Below are 25,745 nucleotides of genomic sequence, written 5' to 3' on the forward strand. Positions count from 1 at the left end.
TGTGGAGATTTAAAAGTTGAATATTGAAATAATTTTTATTTCGTAGGAAGTATTACTTGTGCTGCATATCCATTACTTCAGATTGATACAATCAGTATGGAAACTGGACAGATAAATAAAGATTCTGCTTTAAACTTGGTGGTTTTTGGAGTATGTAAAGTTATTTAAAGAAAAACTTTTTTACCATTCGTTTTTAGCTAGTTCATATGACAGGAGTATGAATATTGTTTGACTCGAACTGAATATTGGGTTTTTTTAACTATTTACCATTTTTCCAAATAATTCTAATTTTCGATAAACCATTCAGTATTTTTGTGAGCAGTTTTTAAAATTTTAATAAAATAACTAAAATAATATCTAGCCACTTTACTGGTGGGATAAAATGAAAATTAACGTTAAGTTTTTTTTACACAATTACTACCCACTTTACTGGTGGAAAAAAATTGCATAATATTTTTAGGGCTCTTGTACGTAAGATTCTTTATTCCATCATAGCTTCTAAATGCCTGACGAGATTTGGATGGATGGGATATCCTTACATCATCTGAAAGAGACTTGCCATACTTTTTTTAAAATTCGTGGTTGCTGTATGGCGCTTTAAAATTTGAAAATGACGCCATAATATAATAATTTATAAGCATTTTTTTTTTTGCATAATAATTTATGCAAGTGTTTTTTTTTTCTTTGTTAATTTGTATATTTTGATTATGTTTAAAAGTTGCGAATTATTCGAGAAAACTCCACTTATCCGAAAAATTGGAATTATTTGCACACTCCTAATTTACTCCTGTTTAGACTTCATTTAGATCAAAATTTTCATTTTTTAGTACCTATTACTTATTAAAAATAATATTTAATTTTGTATAGATATTTTATTAATGTAATAATAATTTATTAACACTATTTTTAGGATAAAGACGAACATTTAGAATTATTGGAAGGTGTTTTGGTTGATTTATTACATGCAAAATGGAACACTTTTGTAAAATTTCGATTTTATCGACAATTTTTTATGTTTTTTTTCTACTTTCTAATATCGTTGGTCTGTTTTACTTTACGACCAGGACCACCAGAGACAACTTTAAAAACGGATACAGCGAATGTAACATCAAATAATACATTTTTATTGAGTGTTATTAATAAAAGTCTAGAATTTGAAAATGTTAGTTTATTTTCAATAAATGTTAATGAATCTATGGAAATTTTATGTAAGTACTTGTGATATATATATATATATATATATATATATATATATATATATATATATATATATATATATATATATATATATATATATATATATGTTTTTATTATCTTTAAGGACGTCACCAGGGGGGAAGAGCAAAGCTGCCTCCCCCTCTTAAAGATTCGAAAAAATTTGACCAAATGTCCGTTATCTATTGCCCGATATATAATTCCTGAGTGAAAGTTTCTTGAATTCTTCCAAATTGAATATTTTTTAAAATGTTTTCATCCTACATTGAGAACTATAAATATTATTTCTCCGCCATCTCATTTTCGAGATAGAGAGAAAAGGGAAAATAAATTTCGTAAAAATAAAAAAAAATTTCTGCCCCTATTACCAAACATTCCCTAATGATTACACGAACGTTACATACTGCAGATATTTCACCCCCTCTTCCTTTTCCCGAACGCCCGAAAAAGACTATCATGATTTGATTGATATTAGTAGGGAAGGGAAGGGGGAATATGTCTGCTATCATTACGGAACATTTGTGGCGAAAATGGCCGCTCTGGCAAATATATGTTCTATGAGAGAAAATGTTCCACATCGACTCAAGAGGGGTCATGGAATATTTGCATGCCATATCTTAGAATATTAATCTTTTTGCCTACCCTGATGCTACAACCTTAAAGATAGATTAGGAAAAATAATAAATGAAACAATTAATGTGTTAAAACTTCACCTTTTTAATGTACGATTTGGTAAATTTTATTTTCAAATTAGCAACATCAAACATAACAAGCAAAGAAAATAATGGAGAAAATGTAAAATGGTGGAACAATATAGATACTGAATGTCGTTTAATGAATTTAAATACTCTAAATACAAAAATTCGAATTACTGCTGAAATCGCCTTAACGTTAGGTGCATTTTTATATATAACAGCTGCATTACGTGAAGCTCGATTTTTAGGTGCACATATGTTCGTCGAAAACTTAGTAAGATATTTGAAATTTTTTTTCATAAGATGTTTGTTTGGTATACGTAGATGATAATAATAATGAATGAATTTTGCTTTTAGATGACAGCGCCATCACGTGTAATGTTCTTATTTTCTTGTATTTTAATGATGGGTATGCCATTTTTAAGAATCTTTTGCTGGGAAGAACTGGAGGATACAATTGCTGTCGTTATAATGCTAACAACGGCACCATATTTCCTCTTCTTTTGTAGGTATGATTATTAATAAAATTGTTTATCAGAATCAGCGATAGATAGCTTTGACGAAGTAATCTATTGGTGAAACATTGATAAACACTTAGAGGAACGTATTCTATTTCGTTGCCAAATAGAGTTAGAGAGTTGGATTTGTATGGGATTTAGATGTTAGTGAATTCCCAAAATGTCGTGAAACGAACATTCTCAGATGCCTTATTAAATCTTTTTTAAGCTTTTTAGAAATATTAATATATTCATTGATCAGCTCTGATTTTTCTAAAAAGGATTTCTTTTTATAATTTAAGATATATAATATAATTAATTCGATTTCGATGCATAAATAATAAACAAATTCTTGACAAATTTATTTCGTTGTTCCAGAGGTTTTAAAACAGTGGGTCCTTTCGTTGTAATGATTTATCGAATGGTTATGGGTGATTTGTTGCGTTTTGTGTCCATTTATTTGGTTTTTGTAATGGGTTTCTCTCAAGGTATATTTACTATAAATAGCTCGTTTTTTAACCAGTGTTACCAGAATATTTCGAATAAAAAGTGGTATATGGTACCTTTTTAATTTAATCGATTATTTTTCTCATCCCTAAGGTGACCTGTTTAATTTTTAATACCCAAAAGTGCACTGGTCTTTAGTTTATTTAAATAACTGGCATGATACCTGCTCGCTTCACTGGGCAGAAAACCCTGGTTGAACAGATGGCCATAAATTGTGCTTTGTTCGCCTTTTTAAAATAAATCTTTAATTTCTGCTTTAGAATGATGTTCATAGATGGCGCAATGAAATTTAAAAATTAATTTTAATATGTTATTCTGATGTGAGAGCGTCATGATGTGAGAGCATGATTGTAAAGTTTCATTAAAATCCATTGAGTAGTTTTTGCATGAAAGCGTAAGACACAAACTTAATTTCACATTTATAACATATAGCGATTCTTTCAGTGATTTGTTAAATAAAAGTATAATTACTCTTTTCTAGCTTATTATATAATATTTTTGTCATTTAATAACTCTGACCTAACACCGGATGATGCTGTTGACGACTCAGCTACAAATCCAATGCCAAATCCAGTTGAATCAATTATGGCAATGTTCTTAATGTCAATGACAAATTTTGGAGGTTATTATGCAGCATTTGAACGAACTGAACATGAATATGAAGCAAAAGTATGTTGCGAAACTTTATTCAACTTAGTTATTTTCAATATAGTGTCTCAACAGAATATGAATCAATAAATTTGGGATTAGGTTGATAATAAAGAGGGTAGCGTAATATTGAAAATTGTTCATCAGTATGTTTTCGGAAATCGACCAATTTTATTCTACGAGATGAGCGGGAGAGGGGGTGAGACTAATCAAGGGGAAAATTTCCATCGAACCAATTGGGATTTCAGGGTATATAACATAGTGGAATACACTTTACTGAGTACTAATTACTGACTAATCATCACGAACTCTATTACTACTAAACAGTAAAGATAAATCGATCTAGTACAAATTTTATTCGACCCGAGTAATTTTCGTGTCAGGATTTCATTAGTAACTTGTCTTTATAAATATTGGTGGTTATTGAATACGACTTTTTCTTTTTTTTAACGAAATTGACTACAAAAGTAATTCATGTTCTGAAACTATTTTGTTTTAGATACTGTTTGTGATATTTATGGCAATTGTTGCAATACTTTTAATTAATATGTTAATTGCTATGATGGGTAATACATACCAAAAAATTGCGGAGACACGCAATGAATGGCAACGACAGGTAGATATACTTATTGTTTAGCCAAATTGGCTTATTTTAAGCTTTAGTTGAACTTTACTATGTAGAGCTTATACCTTGACTATTCATTGATTATAAACATTCATTTTCAGTGGGCAAGAATTGTATTGGTAGTTGAAAGAGGCGTTAGTCCTGCAGAACGTTTAAAAAAATTAATGGAATATTCACAACCAATGTCTGATGGTAGGCGAGCTCTAGTTCTACGTCTAAATCAATCGGTAAATATCATTGAAATATAAGGTGATTATCATCAAAAGTAAACCATTATGTTTTTCAGGAGGAAGATAAAGAGGAAATGAAGGAAATTGTCGATATGAAACGAGTGCATGATCGTTTAGTCGCAAAACGACTATTGAAATTAAAGGAAATGAAAGAAAATAGTAATAATCTTAAAAATGACACCGATATTAACACAAAATCTTTAATTATTTAATGAAATTTGTTATAGCTTATAAACTTTTCATAGTTAGAAACGATTAAAAAATGTTAAAATTTTAGATTTATTAAACAAAAATTAATTAAATAAAATCATCTTTACTTGTACTGCTTATTAAAACATAATTTCCTTGTGAATTGAGGCTACTTTGCCATATGTTATTGCTTCAATAGAGGTGGAAATGGGTTTAGTGTGGAAAAGACTCTATCATTAATTACCGCATTACTTTTACTTTGATGTTTTTGTAAATCTGATCCAAATTTTTTGTGTGGCAACTATAAAAAAAAATAATATTGAAGTATATAAACGTTTTATTGAGGTTCGCTCGGTAATCGTTTTATTGAGGTTTAACTGTAAAAGCACACTTAACGGACACACTAACTAAGCACTATAGACGTGGCATATTATAATATGTTGCGATAAGTGGCATCTGATAATATGTTTTAACACATAAATAAAGGAATTAGAAGATCAATAATATTTATTCCGTGAGTGTGCCATTATAATAACAATAATTGTAATTAGTGATAACGATAAGATATATTCAAATAAATATAGAAAAATTATTTGATAAGAAACTGTAAACAAATTATTTTTAAGATGAGTTTGCATAATTAAAAATTTTGATCGTCCTTCATGATGAGTCATTGAAATAAATATATTATATATTTTATTTACATAGAAATAATACAGAGTGTGATGAGAAATAAATCTGTTTACCTAGTACTATGAGCTTCAAAATAACAATGATATACATCACCGAAGACGTCCAAGAAATCAATAACCGCACCGGTAGCAAGGCAATCAATCATGCAAGGATGTAGCTATAGTTGAAATGTTCAAACAACCATGGTAGAATTAGACAAGGTATGTTTCTGTTTCAAATCTTGTAAAAAACGTGGGTGCATTTGTGTGAACAATCCTTGATTTTAGTAATGAAAAAATCGTTTAAATTTTTCAAAGAATGCAAAGACTGATAAGAAACGATAGAGCATCTACTTTGTTGAAGCATGACACTAGAAAACTTACATTCTAAAATTTTAAAGCAAAGTCTTTTAAATGGACTGGAAGAAGCTGTGGAGGTGGAGATCGAAAAAATGACGAGCTTTGGGGAGATTTAAGATAGTATAGGGAAGATTCAAGAGCGATTAACGGGTTATTAATGGGAAGGAATAATGCTTTTATAACATAGGGCAGCACAATTGAACTGGCCTTCAACTTGGCAGCTAGAACATAAACCTCGAGGAAAGTAGTGGTTATTTTTTTTCCTATATACAAAAATCATCGTTATAAAATTCTGCATAAAAAGATATATAATTTACAGTAATAAAGAGTATATACCATAATGACCATCTAACAAATTATCCACCCCATTAATTATAATTTCTCAAATGGTTGCTGTCGGGATACGAGCGCACACCTTCCTAACTCCAAGCAACCTCAAACTAAGACAGGCTGTGCGGATTAGTGTTCTCAGCCACTTGGCACAAAAATTATACAGAATGGTTTTAAATTTGAACTATCGATTATTTTGATTTTGAACGGTCGGTTATTCATTTATTGTTACGCTATACGCTCGAAAAAACAATGAAATATTAATTACTTACTTCCAAACCAGTTGGTCTTCAACCCAAACTGTAAGAAATTAACTTGAAAAACTAAATCATTTTTAATTAATTTTAATCATTTGTGCTCAATTGGTCACCCCATAGCTGTCATTTGAGTCCGTTAGACTACTTTCTGTGAGGAGCCATCAAAGATAAGCCTTACACAAATCATCCAAAAAAAAATTTAAGCCTTAAAACACGAAATCAAAGTTGCCACTCAAGAAATTCAAGCACATACAATCGAAAAAGTGCTTGAAATTTTGGTTAATCGGATGAGGTACTGTCAGGCCTGCCGTAGCAGTCATTTAAATGATATTGTGTTTCATTTTAAAATGTAAATGATTCAGATATAAAATTTTAAATGGCACAACATATACGATCCACAGTTTTTGAACAACATATATTTTTGTTGAGACTAATAGACCAACTAAAATTTATATTACGTCAGAATTTTTTCTTTTGAATTTATTTAAAGACAATTTATTTTTAAAGTATAAAATGAAAATCAATCATGACAATTTAAATTGATTTAATAAAAAATATTAACATAAAAAAGGGCTAAGTTCAACGTCTTAAAAATCATTAAATTCTCTTTATAGTAAATCCTAATAACAAAACATATTTGATAAAAGAAAATTTATGTAAGCGCGGGAACGTCATACATTTTCTATTCAGCCATTCGATCAAACAGCTAGACAAATAACTTGGATCGATAAAGTTTAACTACTTACCTAAGTCCGACAGAATGTGCATTGTTCGCTGTGTAATTCGCTGCTTATATAGTAAGTAATAATACCAGCTTAGTAGCCGAGTTTGACAAGGCGTCCTAACTTGCTTTGCCCACTAGCTGGGAGCAAAATAGTTAATGGGGCGGTAAATTGATCACTTTGTCGTCGCTTGAATAAGAACGAAGTAACCGACTCCATCCACATCCTTAAATTATTTAATTGTATTATCGATGTAGTTTAACAAATAAAGATTAAAAATAATGATGTGGATGGCCTCTGTTATAGACGTGGTTTGAGAAACGGAGGTAAGTAATAATTCTTATTACAGTAATCATTCTAGACTGCCTGCTCACTCCCATGCACTTCGAATTAAAATGAAGTTGAACTGTAAAAATATTTTAGGAAATTCATTAAGATGAATCAAATCTCTTATCAATTAATTTTCATAACTAAAATTTGTATTTACCTACACTTAAGACCAAAAAAACGACACTTAATTTTTATACATTTTAGAGTCATGAGGAATACAAATTTTATTATCGAAAAAACACAGCTGCTCCTTTTGTTTCGAAACTAATGAAAAATTAAAAATGCGAATTTTGTCATGAAAATCGGTACATGAGCATAAAAAATATCCCAAGCAACTTTTTATAATAATTTTTTTCGATCTCTGGCGATAGGCAAAATTACTAAGAATTTGCCCTGTTTGTCAATTTGTAGTAGGCTGAGTTTAAGGTTCAGGTTTCAGTTATATATGTTAAAAAATGTGACCCATCCCCCTGCATGACTGTGCAAATTTTCAAATCGATATTCCTATAAATAACGAAAGTGTGATGGTGTCTTCATCTTAAATGCGACACACTGTATACCAAAAGTATTATCTCCTTTAATTTTAATAAAAAACAAGGATCGATTTTTTTTGCTCTCAAGTGTATACACAAATATTAATAAACTATATAAACCAAAATTGTAATTAGACATTTATCAAATTTATTGTTAGTTGCAACAAAGTCAATATAATTACAGTTTATATTATTTAAATCCTATATACATTTAGTATTTGTTCTGGTTTTTATTGTAAGGTAAGTAATAATTTATTAAATTAGTATACCCTCAAAAAACATTCAATCTGATGGTTGATGATCTATTTTTAAAATTATTTAAAAATCGCCTACTGCATACGCTGGATTTGAACCTTCATCATCTCTATATTATGAAGAACAATTATATGAAACTTTCATGAAGAACGATCACGATGGCTTTTGTATACCATGTATATATGAAATATATCAAGGTATAATAAGTTTAGTCCCAAGTTGGTAACGCTTAAAAATATTGATGCTACGAAAAAAGTTTTGGTATAGGTGTTCATAAAATCACCTAATTAGTTCATTTTCGATTGCCTGCCCGTCTGTCTGTCGAAACGATAATTCAAAATCGCAAAAAGATTTCAATCTGATATTTATTTATAGCGTATTCAGGACGTAAAAAGTGAGGTCGAGCTTGTAAATGAGCAATATTGGTCAATTGGGTCTTGAGTCCGTAGGACCCATCTTGTAAACCGTTAGAGATAAAACAAAAGTTTAAATGTAAACAATGTTTCTTATAAATAAAATAATCAACTTTTGTTTTAATAATTTTTTCTTAAACATCACTGTTTACGAGATACATAGACTTTTGAGGAATATAGCTAAATAATTAAGTCAGTAGTGTTAATTTAATAGTTGTTATTATGATTTAGATTTTATTAAATAAAAGAAAAAATGTCGGACAATAACGAATTTTTGCCACTTGACGAGACATATGGCACAAAAGCTTTATTTGTTGGTTCAGAGGCAGAACAATGGAATTCCTTAGCTACGGTCCCTCCAATTACGATGTCAACAGTGTTCAAACAAGCCTCTCTTGATGAACCTCAGGTATACTATTATACTAAAACGCGGTATACTCTAACGCGTATTATTTATTTTAAACAAAAATTTGTTTTCTAGGAGTTTTTATATGGGCGTTTTGGTAATCCATCCAGAAAAGTAATGGAAAAATGTATAGCTGCTTTGGAATGTGGAAAATATTGTTACAGTTACGCATCGGGATTGGGAGCTATTCATGCGATTTTCACATTATTAAACGCCGGTGATCACGTTATAGTTGGAGATGACATTTATGGTGGATCAAATGCATTAATTAATAAAATTTTTAAACGTATAGGACTTGAAACATCGTTTGTTGATACAACAGATCTATCAAATGTTGAAAAAGCTTTTAAGCCCAATACAAAAGTAAGTTATAAATAATTTCAAACCAGTAAATTACGTTATAAATATAATATGTCGTTTACACTAAACTTATCAGGGCTTCCACGTTTTATCGTCATGTCTTATCGTTCTACCTCTATGTCGAAAATCACATTTTATGGCGAGAAAGAAGCACGCAAACAAATCTATCAATAAACACACTTTGGCTATAAACTAAAGAAAAAAAAAGATTGGGATCGCGAGGCCCCCGTTAGGAACGAAGTTCCTTACGAAGCTGTACAGAAACAAATGTAAACGTTAAATAAATACATATAAGTAATCTGTTAAATCTGTAGTGTCAAGCAGGTAGTGTTCCAAGGCGCACATAATTATAGTACACGAATTTTGCCATTTTTATACTATTTACATCCAAAACTAGTTGCATATGTATGTATAATAAATAAAAATAATACAAAGTAAGATAACATATCGAGGATCCCATGGATATGGCACACACACACACACACACACACATAAAGCATATCTTGTTTTGTTACGCGTGACGGTTTTTCCTAGTTTGCTCACCATGGCAAGCCGCGTTAAGGAACTTCGTTCCAAAACTTGGAAATAAAATATCTCATTATTTTTTGGCATCCAAAGACTGTGGATACGTCCTGTGTACAACTTTAACTTAAATATGGCTAATTTTTTTTTACAGTTAATATTCATAGAAAGTCCTACAAACCCAACATTAAAAGTTACTGATTTAGAAGAAATTGCTAAACTTGCAAAATCCAGAAATATACTTACGGCTATAGATAACACATTTCTAACTAGTTACTTCCAAAAACCATTGAATTTTGGCTTCGACATTGTTATGCATTCTTGTACTAAGTACATAGGTGGGCATAGTGACGTTACTATGGGCGTTTTAATTACGAATTGTGAAAAACTTGCATCAGAGTTAGAAATAATTCAAATGTATGGTGGAAGTGTACCCTCACCATTCGACTGTTTCTTGGTTCAACGTAGTTTAAAAACTCTTTCTATACGTATGGATGTACATCAGAAAAATGGATATGCAGTTGCAAAATTTTTAGAGAAACATCCATTAATTGAGAAAGTTGTTCATCCAGGTTTACCATCTCATCCGCAATATGAAATAACAAAAAAACAAACTTCTGGTCATAGTGGAATGATCTGTTTTTACATTAAAGATGCCGAAGTTAAACAAACGAAAAAATTCTTAACATCACTTAAAATGATTATTCTCGGTGGAAGTGTTGGGGGTGTTAAAACTTTAGCACAAAGTCCGTAAGTATACCTACCGATTTATGTTTTTACTATAAGAAAAAACAAAGTAGATAATAAAAAAAATTTAAAAATGGAAAAACCCGACTGCGTTATATAAAAGCTGAAAAAAAAATGTCAGTAACGGCTAGAAAGCAAATTGAACACTTTTTTCTGTTATCGCTTTACGGTGAGGTCTATCGTGACATTGAAATCCATTAAAATGTTGCTATTTTTAATGATTTCTGATATGTCAGAAAGCTGCAAATCGAACACTTTCTCCTGTTATCACGAATGAGCTATAATCTCATTATAAAAGTGGTAAGAAATCGGAAATAGATTTAAGATGGAACTCTAAGAAATTACTTTTACTTGAAATGTCTCAGTTCGTCAAATCAACAATTCTTATTTATTTGATTACTTATAGAATAAGAATTAAAAAATACTTTGTTTTCAGGTCAATTATAAGCCACAGACAAATGCCACGCGAAGAAAAATTAAGATTAGGAATTACAGACAATTGTATACGTTTATCCATAGGAATAGAATCAGTTAAAGATCTAACTGCAGATTTAGATCAAGCCCTCAAAGCTGCATTTGAATAAAATTGCAAAATTGTTACTTTAATTAATTTATATTTAAATTATATAATTGTTAATATATTTATATGTGATATAATATTGAGTTAGATACTTAGACCAGTACCAGATATTCTAAATTTTTTAAATAATTTCAAAGTTTCTCTGATATTTATTTTTAGATGTTAATAAAATTTAATTACTGAAAGTTTAATTTTTTGTTTGTTTAATATGTTGAATTTCACTCACAGATTAAATTACAGATAAATCGACTTATCGTTTAAATTACAGATAAATCGAATTTAAAATCCAGCAAAGCCCGAAATCGACTCTTTCTGGCGCCTGCTCTATTTTTTTAAAAACGTTTATTGAAGTCGAATCCTAGGGCACTTTTGATTCATTCCAAGTCTAGATTTTAACTGTGTTTAAATATCTTATTTACCAATGTCAGCCTTACAAAAACATAATAATTATATATAAGGTAAACTTCTGGTTTGCTTTTTAGTAACCCGTTTAGTTCAGACCTAATTCTCCAGATAATTAAACAACGGATACAATAATATTTCTCAAATCAGAAAACTATTGCTAGGCCCCCAACTGCCATATTCGCCAGCCCTTTTACTTATAATTATACTCTGTGTGTTTTTTATAGCGCAATCAGTTAGACGCTTAATAAAGATATACGTAAAGCTAATTACTTAAATTTTATTTGTGTATGAGAAAATCGGAGAATATTATTAAACAAGTTTCGTAGCTTAGCAACTATAAAGGGTAAATATTGAACTATCAAAAGCCCAATATATTTATTTACTATTATTATTTTATGATAAAATAAATGTCAAATTTTTTTAAATATACAAAAAAAAGATGTTGCCGTGTAATTTTTTAACAGAAAGAGATCGTAAAGAACAAGCAGCTATTGAAAGAAGACGATGTTTTGAAGAAGAAAGAAAAAAACGAATATTTAATGCTCGAAGCCGCAGATTTGGGGTATGTATTATTACAAATTACTTGTGAATTAAAATTATTTAATTATCAAACTTCGATTGGATATAATTGTAAGTAAAATGCCCAATTATTGAATTTTGTAGGGAGCAAAAGGGCATTGTTGGTTTTAGGAACTAGGGCCTGAATTAAATAAGTTTTTTTTTATTTTCTGTATGTAATGAAAAATAATTTCCATTAAAACATATTTTATTTAAAATTTAAATCATTTTTCGTTTTTTGAATCTTATTGCATTTTAAAATGATTATTAGGCTTGGCCATAATCATTTCCTGTGGCGTATATTAGGGAAAATATTGAGTAAAAAAATTCATTGAAATTTAAGTTAAAAATTACAGAGAGTGGATAAAGAAAATTGGAAATCAACCGTGTACTAGTCCTTTTTTGAAAATTCGCGACCTCTGAATTGCCGAGCAAGCGCTTTACCGAAATACCTGCCAAAAATGTACAATGGTAGGTGTTTACAAGTCATAAATTGATTATTTTTTGTACTGTTATCTAGGTTGACGTTAAAGCGTTAGAACAGCAAATTGCAGAGAAAGAAAGATTACTTCAAGAACAAAAGCATATTGACGCTGAATACGATAATCAACGAATCCGAGACGATCGACTTGCTATTTTATTATCAGAAAAAGAAAAAGAGGTAATTTAAAAAGAACTACGCTCTTCGCAGGGCAACTTCAATTTTAAATACAAAGATTATTGTCGTACAACCTTCACTTCATATGCCGTCACTTATCCTCCTTTTGTTAACAATTTCATCAATATTATTATTTTGGTGCGGAACCCTAATTTTAGGGCAAATGCTCTAGCTGTACTCTGCCATGCTTCGCCTTGGGACATTATGGTTGCATAGATTACTTCTCATCTATTCGACCATCTAGTAAATTTTATGATAAACCCCCGATAAAACAGTTAACAGCTTTTGAACGGATGAACTGACTTTTTTATGTAACTTACATTATTTTTAATGTACAAAGCATGCCCTTTTAATTGATTTCAGACTTAGATTTATTTGAAAATATTCGGTCGTTCATCCCCAATTTCACCTCCATCCCTCATATCCCCTTGCATCGGGGTTACAATTTTGTAATGTACACGACATCCATGCTCTTTTATTTGATACCCAACTGGGTTATATTTAAAAATATTTGATTATTGATCCCCACTTTCACCCCCCACCTTTCCAACTCCCATAAGTTAAAAAATAAGAATAGATCAAAACAATCCTTGAAGCTGGTTCAGCTCAGACTCTTGATTATCTCTGTACCAAATTTCATTTAAATCGGTCCATATTTTAATACAGACAGGCAGAGTTACTTTATAATATAAGTAAGCATTATAAAACCATTTGATTATATAGGAGAAAAAACGTTTGGAAAAGGAAGTCAATGATTTTCGCCGTACTTTTCAAAAGTTAGAACAACGACGTGAATTTGATTTATATGATCCAGATGCTTTAAAGAAAGATTTACCGGCACGGCTAAAAGATGATGATCCACGACTTGGATTGGCTGCTTGTCAAAGGTAATGTCATCAGTTTGTTTAAATCTTAGACTTACGCATAGCTTTTATATATAAAGGGTAGCACGGAGTAGGGGTAAGTTTCCAATATTATATTCAATAGTAATATTTACCCATTGATTTTCTAGTCATAAACTATGATAGTAAGTAAATTATTTTCAAATTATAAAGTTCCAAAACTTTATGATTAAATGTCTTGAGAATTAACATTTTTGACCGTGATTTAAAATTTAAAGCTTAGTTTGTATAATCCTTTTAGTCATATCTTTTCTACCCGCCCAATTTCCTAACTGTAACAATAACAATAATAAATTTATTTTTCCAAAGATTTGCTGGTGAAGATCTATCAAGTGACGAACGCAAAGTACTGTTAATTGAACAGCAACGAGCATTCCTACAACAGCAAATTGCTGAACGTGAAGCTGCTGATACAGACCGTAAGCGGGCTGAAGCTGAATATCATGCTGCATTAAAAGCACGAAATATGCGTTCATTAGAGCTAGAGAATTTAGAAAAAGAATGTCGTCGTAAATTAGATTGTGCTAATTTACGTTATAACATGGCACTGGTAAGTTTATTAAGCAATATTTTGCCGACTTAATTGTAAAACTAATAATAACAGCCGTTTAAATTTATTCTATTAATTTCTACAATATTTTTAGGCAAATGAGCAATATATGCGGAAAATTGAAGAAGAGAAACAAACTATGGAAGATAATCAAGCAGAAATGTATAATACAATATTAAGTGATTTAATGACCGAAAGTACAGATGTAGGAGCGACAGCATTTGGTGGTGGTCGTAAAAGTTCAACAAATTATAAAGGAATGTCTGCAGCTGAAGTTAAAGCTATTTATGATTATCAAAAAATGCAGGCTGAAGAAATTCAAGTAAATCATGTTATAATTCATACTACTTTAAAAACTATCGGATATAACTTGTAAACACTTGTAGCATTAGTTTCTTATGAGTGATCCAAAAATGTTTTAGAACTTCCACGGGTAGTATTACACCTAGTTTTTAATTAAAGAAGTGAATTTTAAGGGACTCTGTTTTGTAGAATTTTGAAAACTGATTGATTATACTTAAAAAACCTTAAAGAGAAACAACTTTCATTTGCAAAGTGTTGACAGAGCATTTTAAAAAATATTGTTGCTAATTATGAATATGATTTACAGAAACGGCGAGAACAACAAAAGAAATTGAACGAAGAATGGGAAATGTACTCACTAAATATTGGAAAAGCCGCTGATGGTCTACACAAAGAAGATGAATATAAAAGGAAGTAAGTATATAACTATCTATATACCTGTAAAACGATATGAAATTATTTATTGTAAACTTTACTGGTTAAATTTGGTCGTAAGCAGAGAGCCCTCGAAAAATTTTACATAAGTAAAATACCTTAAAAAATTGAAAAATATTTTAAAGAAATAACTTTTTAAAAACAAATCACAGCATTTTTGATGTAATCAAGAAATTTTATAAAATGATTTTGATCGGTGCTCTAAAGTGAATATGCCTTTTTTTATACAAACAATTTAAAATTTCAAACTACTATCTGAATTCCTATTTATTTATATTTTCCAGTAGCCAAAACTTCTGCATTATATTAAAAATAGGTACAACTTCGTCATTTTTAACTAATCAAAAAAAAAAAAAAAAGTTTAAACCCTAAACTTTTTAACGATGTTATTATTAAAATATTATTGCTACGCAGTTGAACAAGAATGTATATTAATATATCCTTTATTCTTTCAGAAAATTAGAAAAACAAATCGCTGAAGAAAATTTGAGGTTGGCACAAGAACATAAAGCTCATTTAGAGTATTTGGATAAATACGTTTATAAAAATAAACCAACTCCAGCATTCTTCGAGCAATTTAATGCATCAAGTAGATAAACGAACGCATTATAAGAAAAAGTAATAAAATTTTTCGTTTTTTAAATTCCAAAAGACATTTTCTGGAAAACGATGATAGAACTTTCACGAGGATTGGGAATTTTAAATGAACAGAATTTTTTTTTATTTTATTTTATATAAATAATTGAATTTTTATTAATTAATATTAAAATAACAATTTTTGTACACAATTTTTTTTAGAAATAAAATATAGAAAATAAAAATTTTTTTGTCATTTTGTTTTTTTAAATAAAAATATTTTTTGTTTTCTTATTAAACACGACATATTGGCTTATTTATTAAATTTTTATCATATAAATTTAATATTGATGTTGCAATAATTGTAGCTGTGTGTTTTAAATAACCACCACTGGTTAACATTGCAATTGGAATATGTGCGGATCTAACTAACTTAAAAACGAGTTCATCCCTTCGAATAATACCCTGAAAAGACATTCATTAATCATTATGTTGATATGCTAATATAATTGTTAATATGATAATATTAGTTTGTGAGAGAAAAATTAAACAAATTAAATTTGAAACTTGACTGTTCCATCTATGATCAACATTTTGAACTATAAATTACAGATTTCTGTAACAAATTTAAAATAGTAAATGTAAAACAATTCATGGCCATCTTTTCTGATATACTCAGTGAAATGAGTGATCAAGAGAGGTGGAGGCTATAAAACGGTGGTTTTTACTGTTGAGCCCAGTGAAGCGGGCGGGTATTAAGCTAGTACTTTACATAAGTCCCTCATACATGATAATTTAAATAAGTTCAGCGATCTCAACAGTTTATACGTTATTTACATTTTTATTATACTTTATTAATGCTTTAATTGTTCAAATAAATAGCAATAAAGGAAAAATTTTTTTACAATCCTTGCAACCTTCCTCCCATTTGTTTTTATATATTGTTTTGTCAATGACTTTCTTTTAATATATAAAGCTTCATTATGAACTATTTTACCACGACAGTTTGGAATTATTCTCACTAAATGAGAACAGTTTTTTTTAAAGATTTTCAATTTAAATTAAGTATTACTTATAAATTTGTTGTTACCTCTGATGAAATTGATAAAAGACCTAAACGATCTCCTTTCAAAATATCAGTTCCAGCATTGTACACGACTAAATCAGGTTTAAATAATTTTAATGATTTATCCAAATGGCTAGAATGAAATTAAATAAAGTAATTAATATTTCGCAAACTAGCCTATAAGATACCATTTTGCTTAATTAACAACTTACAATTGAACTTTAGTTAAATATTCTTCATCTTCAGTAAAACTATACAAAGGAATTCGACAGCTTATTCCAGCAGCAGCCTCATAATCATGTGGATAAATATCTTTATTATAAATATCTAATATGAACACTTTTTTATTTTTCATAAAATCACGTTCATGCCCATTACCCTAAAAATATTAAATTAAACAAGTTAACCAAATAAAAAGCACAATTTCATTAAATTTCGGAAAAAGCTACACCGTGGGACAAAAAGGGTACTTTGTTAAATGATTGGTACATACTTGAAAATTCGTGAGTGGCTTTCTTTAGAAGTCTACCAAACTTTTCTCCACGACTTTTTTCGAAAGTGTAATTAATAATTATTAAAAATTCAGCAAAAGTGAACCATGTATGACTTCAAAATCAAGAGTACTTAAGTACGGCATGTTCGAAGTGGTAGACAAATTCCCTGCTGCGAAGTTTGGTTATAGACTCTCAAAAAAGAAGCCTCTCACGAAGTTTCCAGTACGTATTAATCATTTAACAAAGCACCCTCACCGCCCCACGATCTAATTTCTTAAATTTGCGTCAGTTATCAATAATTATTTTTTTATATTTGAGGAGCAGATTTTTTACTTCATATCTATTGTAATGATTAAATTCTAGAATATAACTTGGCCAGGATAGCGTTGAACAATTTTTTTTTCTTAGCATTTTTTATATTGTCTATCTCCGTACAATTGTTAAGTTTCATGGATCATGTCCATAAAAAAGCCTAGCAGCAGAACGTAGTACAATTCCTACTTATTATGTTTTAGAAGTCTGTCTTCTACGATTGCCGTACGTTAGGTATCATGAATAATTTTCATTAAAAAAAATTAAACTAATAAAACAGTTTTTATATTTGATCAAGATATTTGGAAAGAAGAGGAGAAATCGATGCTTTCTTTGGGTAAAACTAAAGAGAATAAAGAATGAAATTTATAAGTTCCTTTTAAAGTCTTCCTAAACAAATGCTTGTCTCGTTGGATAAAGTAACTATTTTTTTATACTTAATATAGAAAAATATTTCCTACACGCCTATACTTTGAATCTTTATTTTCGCCGATATAGTTCCGCCCCAATTAGTTTGAATCTTTACTGTCAAGATAACATCTCAAATCAATGCTCTTTTCAAATTATGCTTAAATACTCCTTTACTGAATCAAACAGAGAACGTCACCATAGCTCCTGTAAAATTTTTCTTTTCCAAAATTATAATTACATACTGTTTCTATATTTTGGTTACCTGATGGGCATCTAAATCCACAATCATTACTTTTTTTACAACATCAGATTTATATTCAAATAAATATTTAACAAGTAATGATATATCAGCATAGGGACAAAAACCTTGACCTTTGTCAGATGAGCAATGATGAAATCCACCACCTAAATTAATTGCCCATCCTTTATCCAATGCCAATTTACCAGCCAATATGGATCCACCAGTTTGATAACGCATTGGTTTCAAATATCCATGTTGTACAAAAAAATTAGGTACTAACATCAATGGTGGAATCTCAGCTATTTTGGCAACATTAAAACTACACTGAAACAATTTTTTATAATAAAATACACAAAATATCTAAATATCATAATGTTTACAAAATATTTAATTAGCGTAAAGAGAACTGACAGAAAAGCGCAGAAAGGTTTCTAACGCAGTTTGTTCTTGGCTGCTGCTTAAGAGATGATGACGCATACCTATGTTACTCGAGATAAAAATGTTCCCATCACTTTATGAGGGGGGAGGGGCTTGAAGTGTAGGAAACTTTCGGAAGCAATTCGGTTAATATTTTTAATTTGTTTAAAGAAAATTTTAAATAATATCCTACCGGGTTACCCACCGGCTACCTGCACTTTTACGTTCAGGAGCATGTTTTAAACGGGATCCTACAAAAATTTTCCATGCAAAAAATAATCATGCTCATTGACGGATTTTGCTGAGTCTAGTATGCAATTAGGGAAATTAAAATTTAATTCATTAATGAGCTCTTGATACATATATAATTTTTGCGCTAGAAAATTCCTTGTTGCCGATTGAAATGGCCGGTTTAATACTTTCTTAAAATATTTTTGCCAACTGAATCCGAATCTCTAACATTTTGGAAATTTTCGAGGAGCGAAAGCCTTTCGAAATTTTCGATTATTTTGATAAAAATTTTCAAAGCATTCGTTGGCATGTTTAAGGAAATAAAAAGTATTTTATAAAATTTTTAAACTTTTAATTTGCGTGAAAAAAAATTGTAAAGTCTAGAAATGTTCATATTTCAACCATTCATTGCGGCTATTTTCTTACCAATAAAATCTACTCAATCAACACCATTCTAGTTAGGCTCGAAAGAAAAATATTTTTTCAACATTTGTGATTTTTTCCCGCGAAAACTAGAGGTTTTAGAAACATTTTACAACAGACCTTTTTCGTTTTAAATAAACCAAAGAATCTGGGTAAAAATTATTCATCCAAGAATTGAATTTTTTATGTCCCTCGAAACTTCTCGAATAACTTTCTTCTGTGTGGTTTTCGACGTTCCAATTACGAACTTCGCATTCAGGAAATTTGTGCAAACTAATAGAATGTAGTGGTAGTATAGTGGAGTGGACAAAAATGACTATAAATACCATTTATAAAAAATAAAAATGTTTACTTTTAAACTATTGATATATTTTTTCGAATGAACCAATAATAAATATTCTGTAGTTGCTTCATTTGGCTTTGTTACGGTATTTTCATCAACAAATTCACTTAATTTTAACAACTACAAGAAAAGAACATTTAAATTAATTATTCAGTGTCCTAAATTCAAGATACCAAAATTTGGTACCTTAAAAACATGTCCCCATTTTCTTGCATCAAACGGATGCAACTTTTCCATACCACAAAAATGTACATTATATTCTTTTCGATAAATTATTGGCAATTGATTATCTTCAATATCGAAATACATTTTAGCTTTTTTAAACGTATTTATAAAAAAAATTAGTGATACATTTCCTAAAAATTTATTTTTATAAACATATACTTAAAACGAAATGAAAATTTTGTTTTTTATATTGCTACTTTCACAGTTCAGTGTATCTTCTAAAGCTTTTTCAATTTTACATATACAAAGCTATATTGCTATATTATTGATTTTAGAAGGAATACAAGTAAAGAGTAGTACCAGTAATACCAGTTGGGATAAAAATATATTAACTATAGCTTTAATAATGAGTTAGAAAAGGTCTTCTATAACATATAAGGTAAGCTTATAGAAATAGGTAAGTCAATATTTTTCTCCGGAAATTCTCTTGCAAAATTTTTAGAAAATCATTGAAAAGAAGCATTTAAGTAGCAGTGACAAGCTTGAAATTTTGATAAAAGATAATATATAGTTTATATGATTAGTCAAGATCTAACCCGATCAGCGGTTACAACGATTTTAACAACGAGGATCAACTTTCTAATTTGCGTTATTCTATGTCTTACCTTTTAGGATCAAAATTGACTGCTATTAAAGCAACCCGGAAAACTAGGTCCAATCTGATGTCAATGGTCCACCCTGTATAAGCGGCTTTCTCCTGTAGAGCAAATATTACTCATGATAGAAACGTGAACCTCAGATTTTAGATTTTAAGTACCTACAATGTAAGTAACCGCCAAAAAAGGAATTTAAAAAAATTTAATCCTTGGCCTTATTATTCCACTTCAAATGAATTGATCCAAAGATCGAAATATGATTCATTTCAAAAAACTTGTTGCGTTGAAACCTGTAAAACCGCGGTGGGGGTTGCTGTTTATTTATTTTTTTAAAGGAATCGTTATTTTGTGTTTAAAGCATGTTTAAAGTCAGTTTAAAACTGAAATTCAGTTTCGGTAACTTAAATCGAACAAAATTAAAAATCCAATTTTGGCACCGATCCCTAAAAATTCTTCGTGCTAAAAAATGTAGTGGTCCTCGGGCCCATTATTTTGGTAATTATAAAATAATAGGCAAGATAAATAATTGTAATTTTAATTACGTATTGGAATCGCTTTTTTTAATTTGACAGATGAGGTTAGGTTTTCAATTATTTTTAAACGTTAAAAGAGTACTTAATATTATGGAGGGTAGTATCTACCCTTCATAGCACCAAATATATTATATGGCTATCTTTGTTGGTACAATTACTTCTCGCTTTGTATCCTTTTTTAACTTATTGTTATTATATAGCCAAAATATTTTTTCCTCACCTGTATAATCGAACTGTCACCGTCACTATGACAACGATTAAAAACGTAAACAAACAAATCAGATAATATTTTTGGAATGGTTTAGCATAAATATTTCAGTAAATTTTGAATAAATTATCCACACAATTATTTCAAATATGGAACCAAACATTCAAGTGCCTTTAGATTTAGCGTAAATTAAATTATTTAATATTTGAAATATTGATAATTTTTTCAAATTGCAATTATGTTTTCAGAAAAATATCACCAATAGTTGCTGAGTATGAAAATTTAATAAAAGGGCTTAAAGAACAAATTGAATATTATAAGGTTTACCATGCTTAGAATTGAATATTATTTCAGCGTTTTAAATACATAATATTTGTTCCACGTCTTTGCAGGCTGAACAATGTGATATTCGCCGAGAAGTACAAACTGTCATCGAGGAAAATAACGAATTAAATATGCAATTAAAGAATGCACTATGTGTTAAAGCATCGATCAATTTTAGTACTACCCCTTCCGATGAAGTGAATAATCTTAAAGAACAAATTCAACTAATAAACAAGGTTTTATTGATAGAAAACATAATTCAGTGTAGAACATCGATAACTTAACTTTCTTAACTGAAAAATATGAATAATTTGAGCATTGAATATTAATCTCTTAATACCGTACGATACCTCGATACGTACCTACATAATATGAGCCTTAAAGTTTAAACCTTTTTTATACTTAATTTTTTTTAACGTTTCGTTTAAAATTCAAATTAACTTATTGAAGTTTTACTGTATCAATAATAAGAATATTTATGGAAACTTATATAATTTATACGCTGCGTTGTATATTTTTTAGGAAAAAGAAATTGCAATTAATTTATGGCATGAAACTCAAAAGGAAGTTGATAACTTAGAGAGTCAATTAAATGATCCAAATAAAGTAGACCCTGAAATTGTAGGTATAAATTTTCATTTAAAACTTGTTTTAAGTTAGTCATATGCACCTACCTAATTTCTTTTCACGTTTCCATAATGATATGGAGTGTCCCAAAACTATCATATGAAAAGAGTAGAGTGAAACGGACGATAAAATTCTAAGAAGTTCCTTTGCAGTTTTTGGATCTGACATATTATTAATAAGCTAGGTATCGATAATAATCGTTTGTAATTGTAAGCATTTCTCGATTAACGTTTGTTAAGTTGGATTTTTTATTATAAGCAAAGTTGTGGAAAATAAAATTTACTTCATTTTATCCTCGCTGTTTTTAGGGCTGTTATAACATCAAGTTGTGCACGCCCTGCTTTGTATTTCCTTGTAAGCAAAGATATTGAAAATATTCGATATCTGGCATAACTTCAATCCAAATAGAATTAAAATGTTGACATTTTGGGTTTAGCCATTTTCCGTTCATTTTAGTTCTTTGATTTTTAGATTTTAATAAAGGCTCTTTAATAAATATCGCAATATTTATTTTTATGTCTTGATCAAACATTACATTACATAATTTTAATATTTTTCTAACACTTCGAAATAAAATTAATTAAATTTAAATTTATTTTAGATATCCAATTATGAAAAAACAATTAAAGATTTAGAGACGAAATTAAAATTAACAATTGTAAGGTATGAGGCAGAGCATTATGATTATAAGAAAATCATTGAAGAGCTGCGAAAAGATTATGAAAATAGTTTAAAAAGTAATAAAACGTCATTAAACCAAGTGGATAAATTACAAGATGAAGTAACTGATTTAGAAGAAAAACTATCTTGTATGACAAAATGTCGAGATGAATTACAACTTGCATTGAATTCTTGCCAGGATCATTTGTTTCAAGTGGAAGGAAATGACATATCTAATATAGAACAGATTAATTTACTAACGAAAGAGAACGAAAATCATATTAAAAATGAAAAGCAGCTTAAAGGTAAATAGATTTTGATTTCATTATGAGTTTTCGATTCGCCCACATAGAATATTAGTTTTCCGCTTCCCATTTATGAGCAATGATGTACCGTCTTCGGTACTTCTCACAACAACATTCTTCAACAACAAATAAACAAATATAAAGCGAGTATTTAATTGAATATAATAGTAAATTTTTGTGGAATTATTTGGAACATTTTAGAGTCGAATTTGTCTAAATTGTTATTGATTGTCTCCACGGAACTTCATTGCAAGATCTTCTCGTAAATATTTGCATGTGTTTATTTATCTTGTTTCAGATGAAATTGTCAATTTAAAGCAAACTTTAGATCAAATTATTGAAGAAGCTGGACGAAAAGTCAAGGAAGAAAGTGAAATAATAACAAATGAGTACACATCAAAATTAAATAAAATGTTAACAGAGTTTAAGCAATTAGAAGATAATTATCACGATAAATGTGATCAAATTAGTAACCTTACCGTACAAAACGAGTCGTTAAAACAACAATTGGAAACATTCCGAAATAATAATCAAGTTGATGAATATGAAGAGAAAATAAGAAACCTTGAAAGCAAATTAGACACAACATTAAACAAACTTGTACGTAATTTTCGAATAGCATATTTTTCTAGCGGAATAGATACAATACAATAAAGTTAAATTATTTATTTCGGCTTAAAATTCTGGCACATAGTTTTAAAATTTTCATAAATTTCGAAAAAATATAAATCTAAATATATTTTTTATGTTTTCTAGTTGCATAGTTCAAAAATTCCCTGACCAAATTAGTACTTTTGAAAGGAAACGGGTCGAAAATTATACAGATAACGAGCATGAAAAATTTTCACACTAAATATAGCTCAAAATATTACGATAACTTGTGCCCGTTTTTTAAAATAATTCGAATAGGAAAATAAAATTATATTTGTATAAATTTGCTACGAAAATGATAAAATTCCTTTTCACGGAATTCTCTGCAGACATTTCCCCGACTCTTCTAGTAGAATTTGAATTCCTTGGCATTTCCAACTTTTCCATTAATGTGGCCTCCATGATAGTATATAATTTATAATCAGATAAAACGTATTATTACAGGGGCTTTTTCAGTAATTATTTAAAAATAGCCAAGCTTAAGGCTTTTAACCTAAAAGTAGGTAAAACTTTTGAGGACAGACAAAAAATAATACACCAATTTTCACGGGACCTCAAATACCTACCTAAAATATTGAACAACTCCTTTGTAAATTGTTCATCTTCCAATATAATTTATATTATTTTTTCTTTCGATTAAATCATTATAACCTGATATTCGAATATAATAACAGCTACTAATAGAATGTTGTAATATTTATTTCCCAGGTATTATCCGAACGAAAAAATAATCAACTAGTAAACGAAATTGAAAGCTTTAAACATGATATGGATAAAATGACACGCGAATATGAACGTGATATTCAAATACGAGAGATGGAAGTAAAAAAGTTAGAAAATCGTATAATTTTCATGCGAGACGAATTAAATTGTATAAACAAAAATTTTGCTAAAACTGTTGATGATGCTAAATTATATAACGACCAACTAACCGTTTTACAAGAAGAATTGAAAAGGATCAAATCAAAGTGCGAAATGTAGGCAGTGGATACAACAATACAGGCAGTTTGACAAAAACAGCACCAATACATTTTGATTGTGTTGTAGTAAATTTTATACAGTTTAGCAAGCATTTCGTTAACCATTTGAAATATATGAAATAAGAAGAGTTTTTATGGACGATTTTATGTATAATCTTCAGACAATGTATTATGTGTGATGCGTGCGTAATCATATCGATTTGATCTGTAATTGTACACATACAATGCATCGTGCATCACACCCAGTATATTCCTTCTTTATTTGATACATAAGAATGTCCATAAAAACAATCCTTACTTCATATGTTTTTAATGGTTAACGAGATGGTTGCCAAACTGTATGGGAACCTAGTTATCATAACCAAGGATAAATACCTACATTGAAATAATTAATCTATTATTTTTGTTAACTATACAGAAATTTTTATCCACTATGAAAAAACCTAGTTTTTTTTTCATTGGTGCGTTTTTGTGTTCAGCTGCATACAAGTTTATCTAAGGTATTCTTACTAAAACAAAAACCTTTTATTTTTAAGGTATGAACAGTTATGTGCGCAATATACAGTCATTGATGAGGCAAAATGTTTAAAATCTAAATATCTGGAATCGCAAATTAAATTACATTCGAGTTTAAATCATAAGTAAGATATTATTTGATAAAAATTATTATAGAAATTATAGAGAAAATTTTTTGTAATAAAGTACCTCTTGAAATAATATATAAAGACATGATCGTTTTGGTGGTTCTTGCATTTTCAATATTTGAAGGTTTCCGTGAATGTTATCGACTTTTGTCGCAAGAACTAAATAGCGTGAAACATTATTATCCCTTCTAATGTATGAATGATCTTGTAAGCGGAAGTCGTAAACTTTCTGAAATGTTTGTGAAAGTTTTTTTTGAAGCAGAAAAAAGCGATCATGAATCGAAGAGTAGAGTCCGTTTAATACCTGTACCAAATTTTGTTGTGGTACTCCAAAATACAACCTATGTCTTACATTTGCCGCTTACTATCTTTATTATATTTTGAAATATGTAAAATTTTGTTTAAGGTGGAAACAAGAAGTTAATGATATTATTTTAAAGTTTAAAACACAGTTGGTCAAACTGGTAAGTGATAATAAAGAACTGAAACAGACCAATGAATATTTAAAAAAAGAATTGATATCATCAAGAGAACTAGTTGCACAATATGTTTCAGATCTAAAAAATATACAATAA

The 25,745-nt window shown here is 29.3% G+C and overlaps 4 protein-coding genes across 5 annotated transcripts in view; 3 read left to right on the top strand and 1 right to left on the bottom strand.

The window, feature by feature from the left end:
- Positions 1-15,500, top strand: part of LOC123292667 (transient receptor potential cation channel subfamily V member 5) — a 39,929-nt gene extending 24,429 nt beyond the window's left edge. Inside the window, exons 9-23 of the mRNA XM_044873380.1 lie at positions 47-150; positions 911-1,102; positions 1,178-1,208; positions 1,970-2,184; positions 2,268-2,419; positions 2,786-2,895; positions 3,396-3,583; positions 4,062-4,178; positions 4,289-4,414; positions 4,474-4,536; positions 13,437-13,600; positions 13,925-14,165; positions 14,260-14,487; positions 14,776-14,882; positions 15,359-15,500. Of these exons, the coding sequence (XP_044729315.1) occupies positions 47-150; positions 911-1,102; positions 1,178-1,208; positions 1,970-2,184; positions 2,268-2,419; positions 2,786-2,895; positions 3,396-3,583; positions 4,062-4,178; positions 4,289-4,414; positions 4,474-4,536; positions 13,437-13,600; positions 13,925-14,165; positions 14,260-14,487; positions 14,776-14,882; positions 15,359-15,500 (2,180 nt within the window). The remainder of the gene's footprint in view (positions 1-46; positions 151-910; positions 1,103-1,177; positions 1,209-1,969; positions 2,185-2,267; positions 2,420-2,785; positions 2,896-3,395; positions 3,584-4,061; positions 4,179-4,288; positions 4,415-4,473; positions 4,537-13,436; positions 13,601-13,924; positions 14,166-14,259; positions 14,488-14,775; positions 14,883-15,358) is intronic.
- Positions 7,956-11,227, top strand: LOC123294141 (putative cystathionine gamma-lyase 2). 2 transcript variants are annotated; one of them, XM_044875233.1, is made up of 5 exons: positions 7,956-8,049; positions 8,709-8,886; positions 8,959-9,246; positions 9,920-10,515; positions 10,949-11,227. In XM_044875233.1, exons 2-5 carry the CDS (start codon positions 8,731-8,733, stop codon positions 11,094-11,096), a joined length of 1,188 nt encoding a protein of 395 aa, XP_044731168.1. In that variant the 5' UTR covers positions 7,956-8,049; positions 8,709-8,730; the 3' UTR covers positions 11,097-11,227. The 2 variants fall into 2 exon arrangements, with proteins under 2 accessions (XP_044731168.1, XP_044731167.1); XM_044875232.1 differs by lacking the exon at positions 7,956-8,049 and having other exon boundaries at positions 8,697-8,886.
- Positions 15,501-15,773: 273 nt separating the features above from the next.
- LOC123292668 (histone deacetylase 11) lies at positions 15,774-19,761 on the bottom strand. Its single transcript, XM_044873381.1, has 6 exons — positions 19,604-19,761; positions 19,427-19,537; positions 18,025-18,327; positions 16,758-16,924; positions 16,570-16,678; positions 15,774-15,944 (listed from the first exon to the last, which is right to left on the bottom strand). Exons 1-6 carry the CDS (start codon positions 19,724-19,726, stop codon positions 15,774-15,776), a joined length of 984 nt encoding a protein of 327 aa, XP_044729316.1. The 5' UTR covers positions 19,727-19,761.
- A 1,296-nt stretch (positions 19,762-21,057) lies between these two features.
- On the top strand, positions 21,058-25,745 carry LOC123292669 (chromosome partition protein Smc). Its single transcript, XM_044873382.1, has 9 exons — positions 21,058-21,163; positions 21,228-21,300; positions 21,372-21,539; positions 21,826-21,928; positions 22,605-22,895; positions 23,194-23,495; positions 24,255-24,523; positions 25,063-25,167; positions 25,577-25,745. The coding sequence occupies exons 1-9, from the start codon at positions 21,129-21,131 to the stop codon at positions 25,743-25,745; spliced, it is 1,515 nt and encodes a 504-aa protein (XP_044729317.1). The 5' UTR covers positions 21,058-21,128.

Source organism: Chrysoperla carnea, chromosome 2, assembly GCF_905475395.1.
Source record: "Chrysoperla carnea chromosome 2, inChrCarn1.1, whole genome shotgun sequence".
Taxonomy (NCBI): Eukaryota; Metazoa; Arthropoda; class Insecta; order Neuroptera; family Chrysopidae; genus Chrysoperla; species Chrysoperla carnea.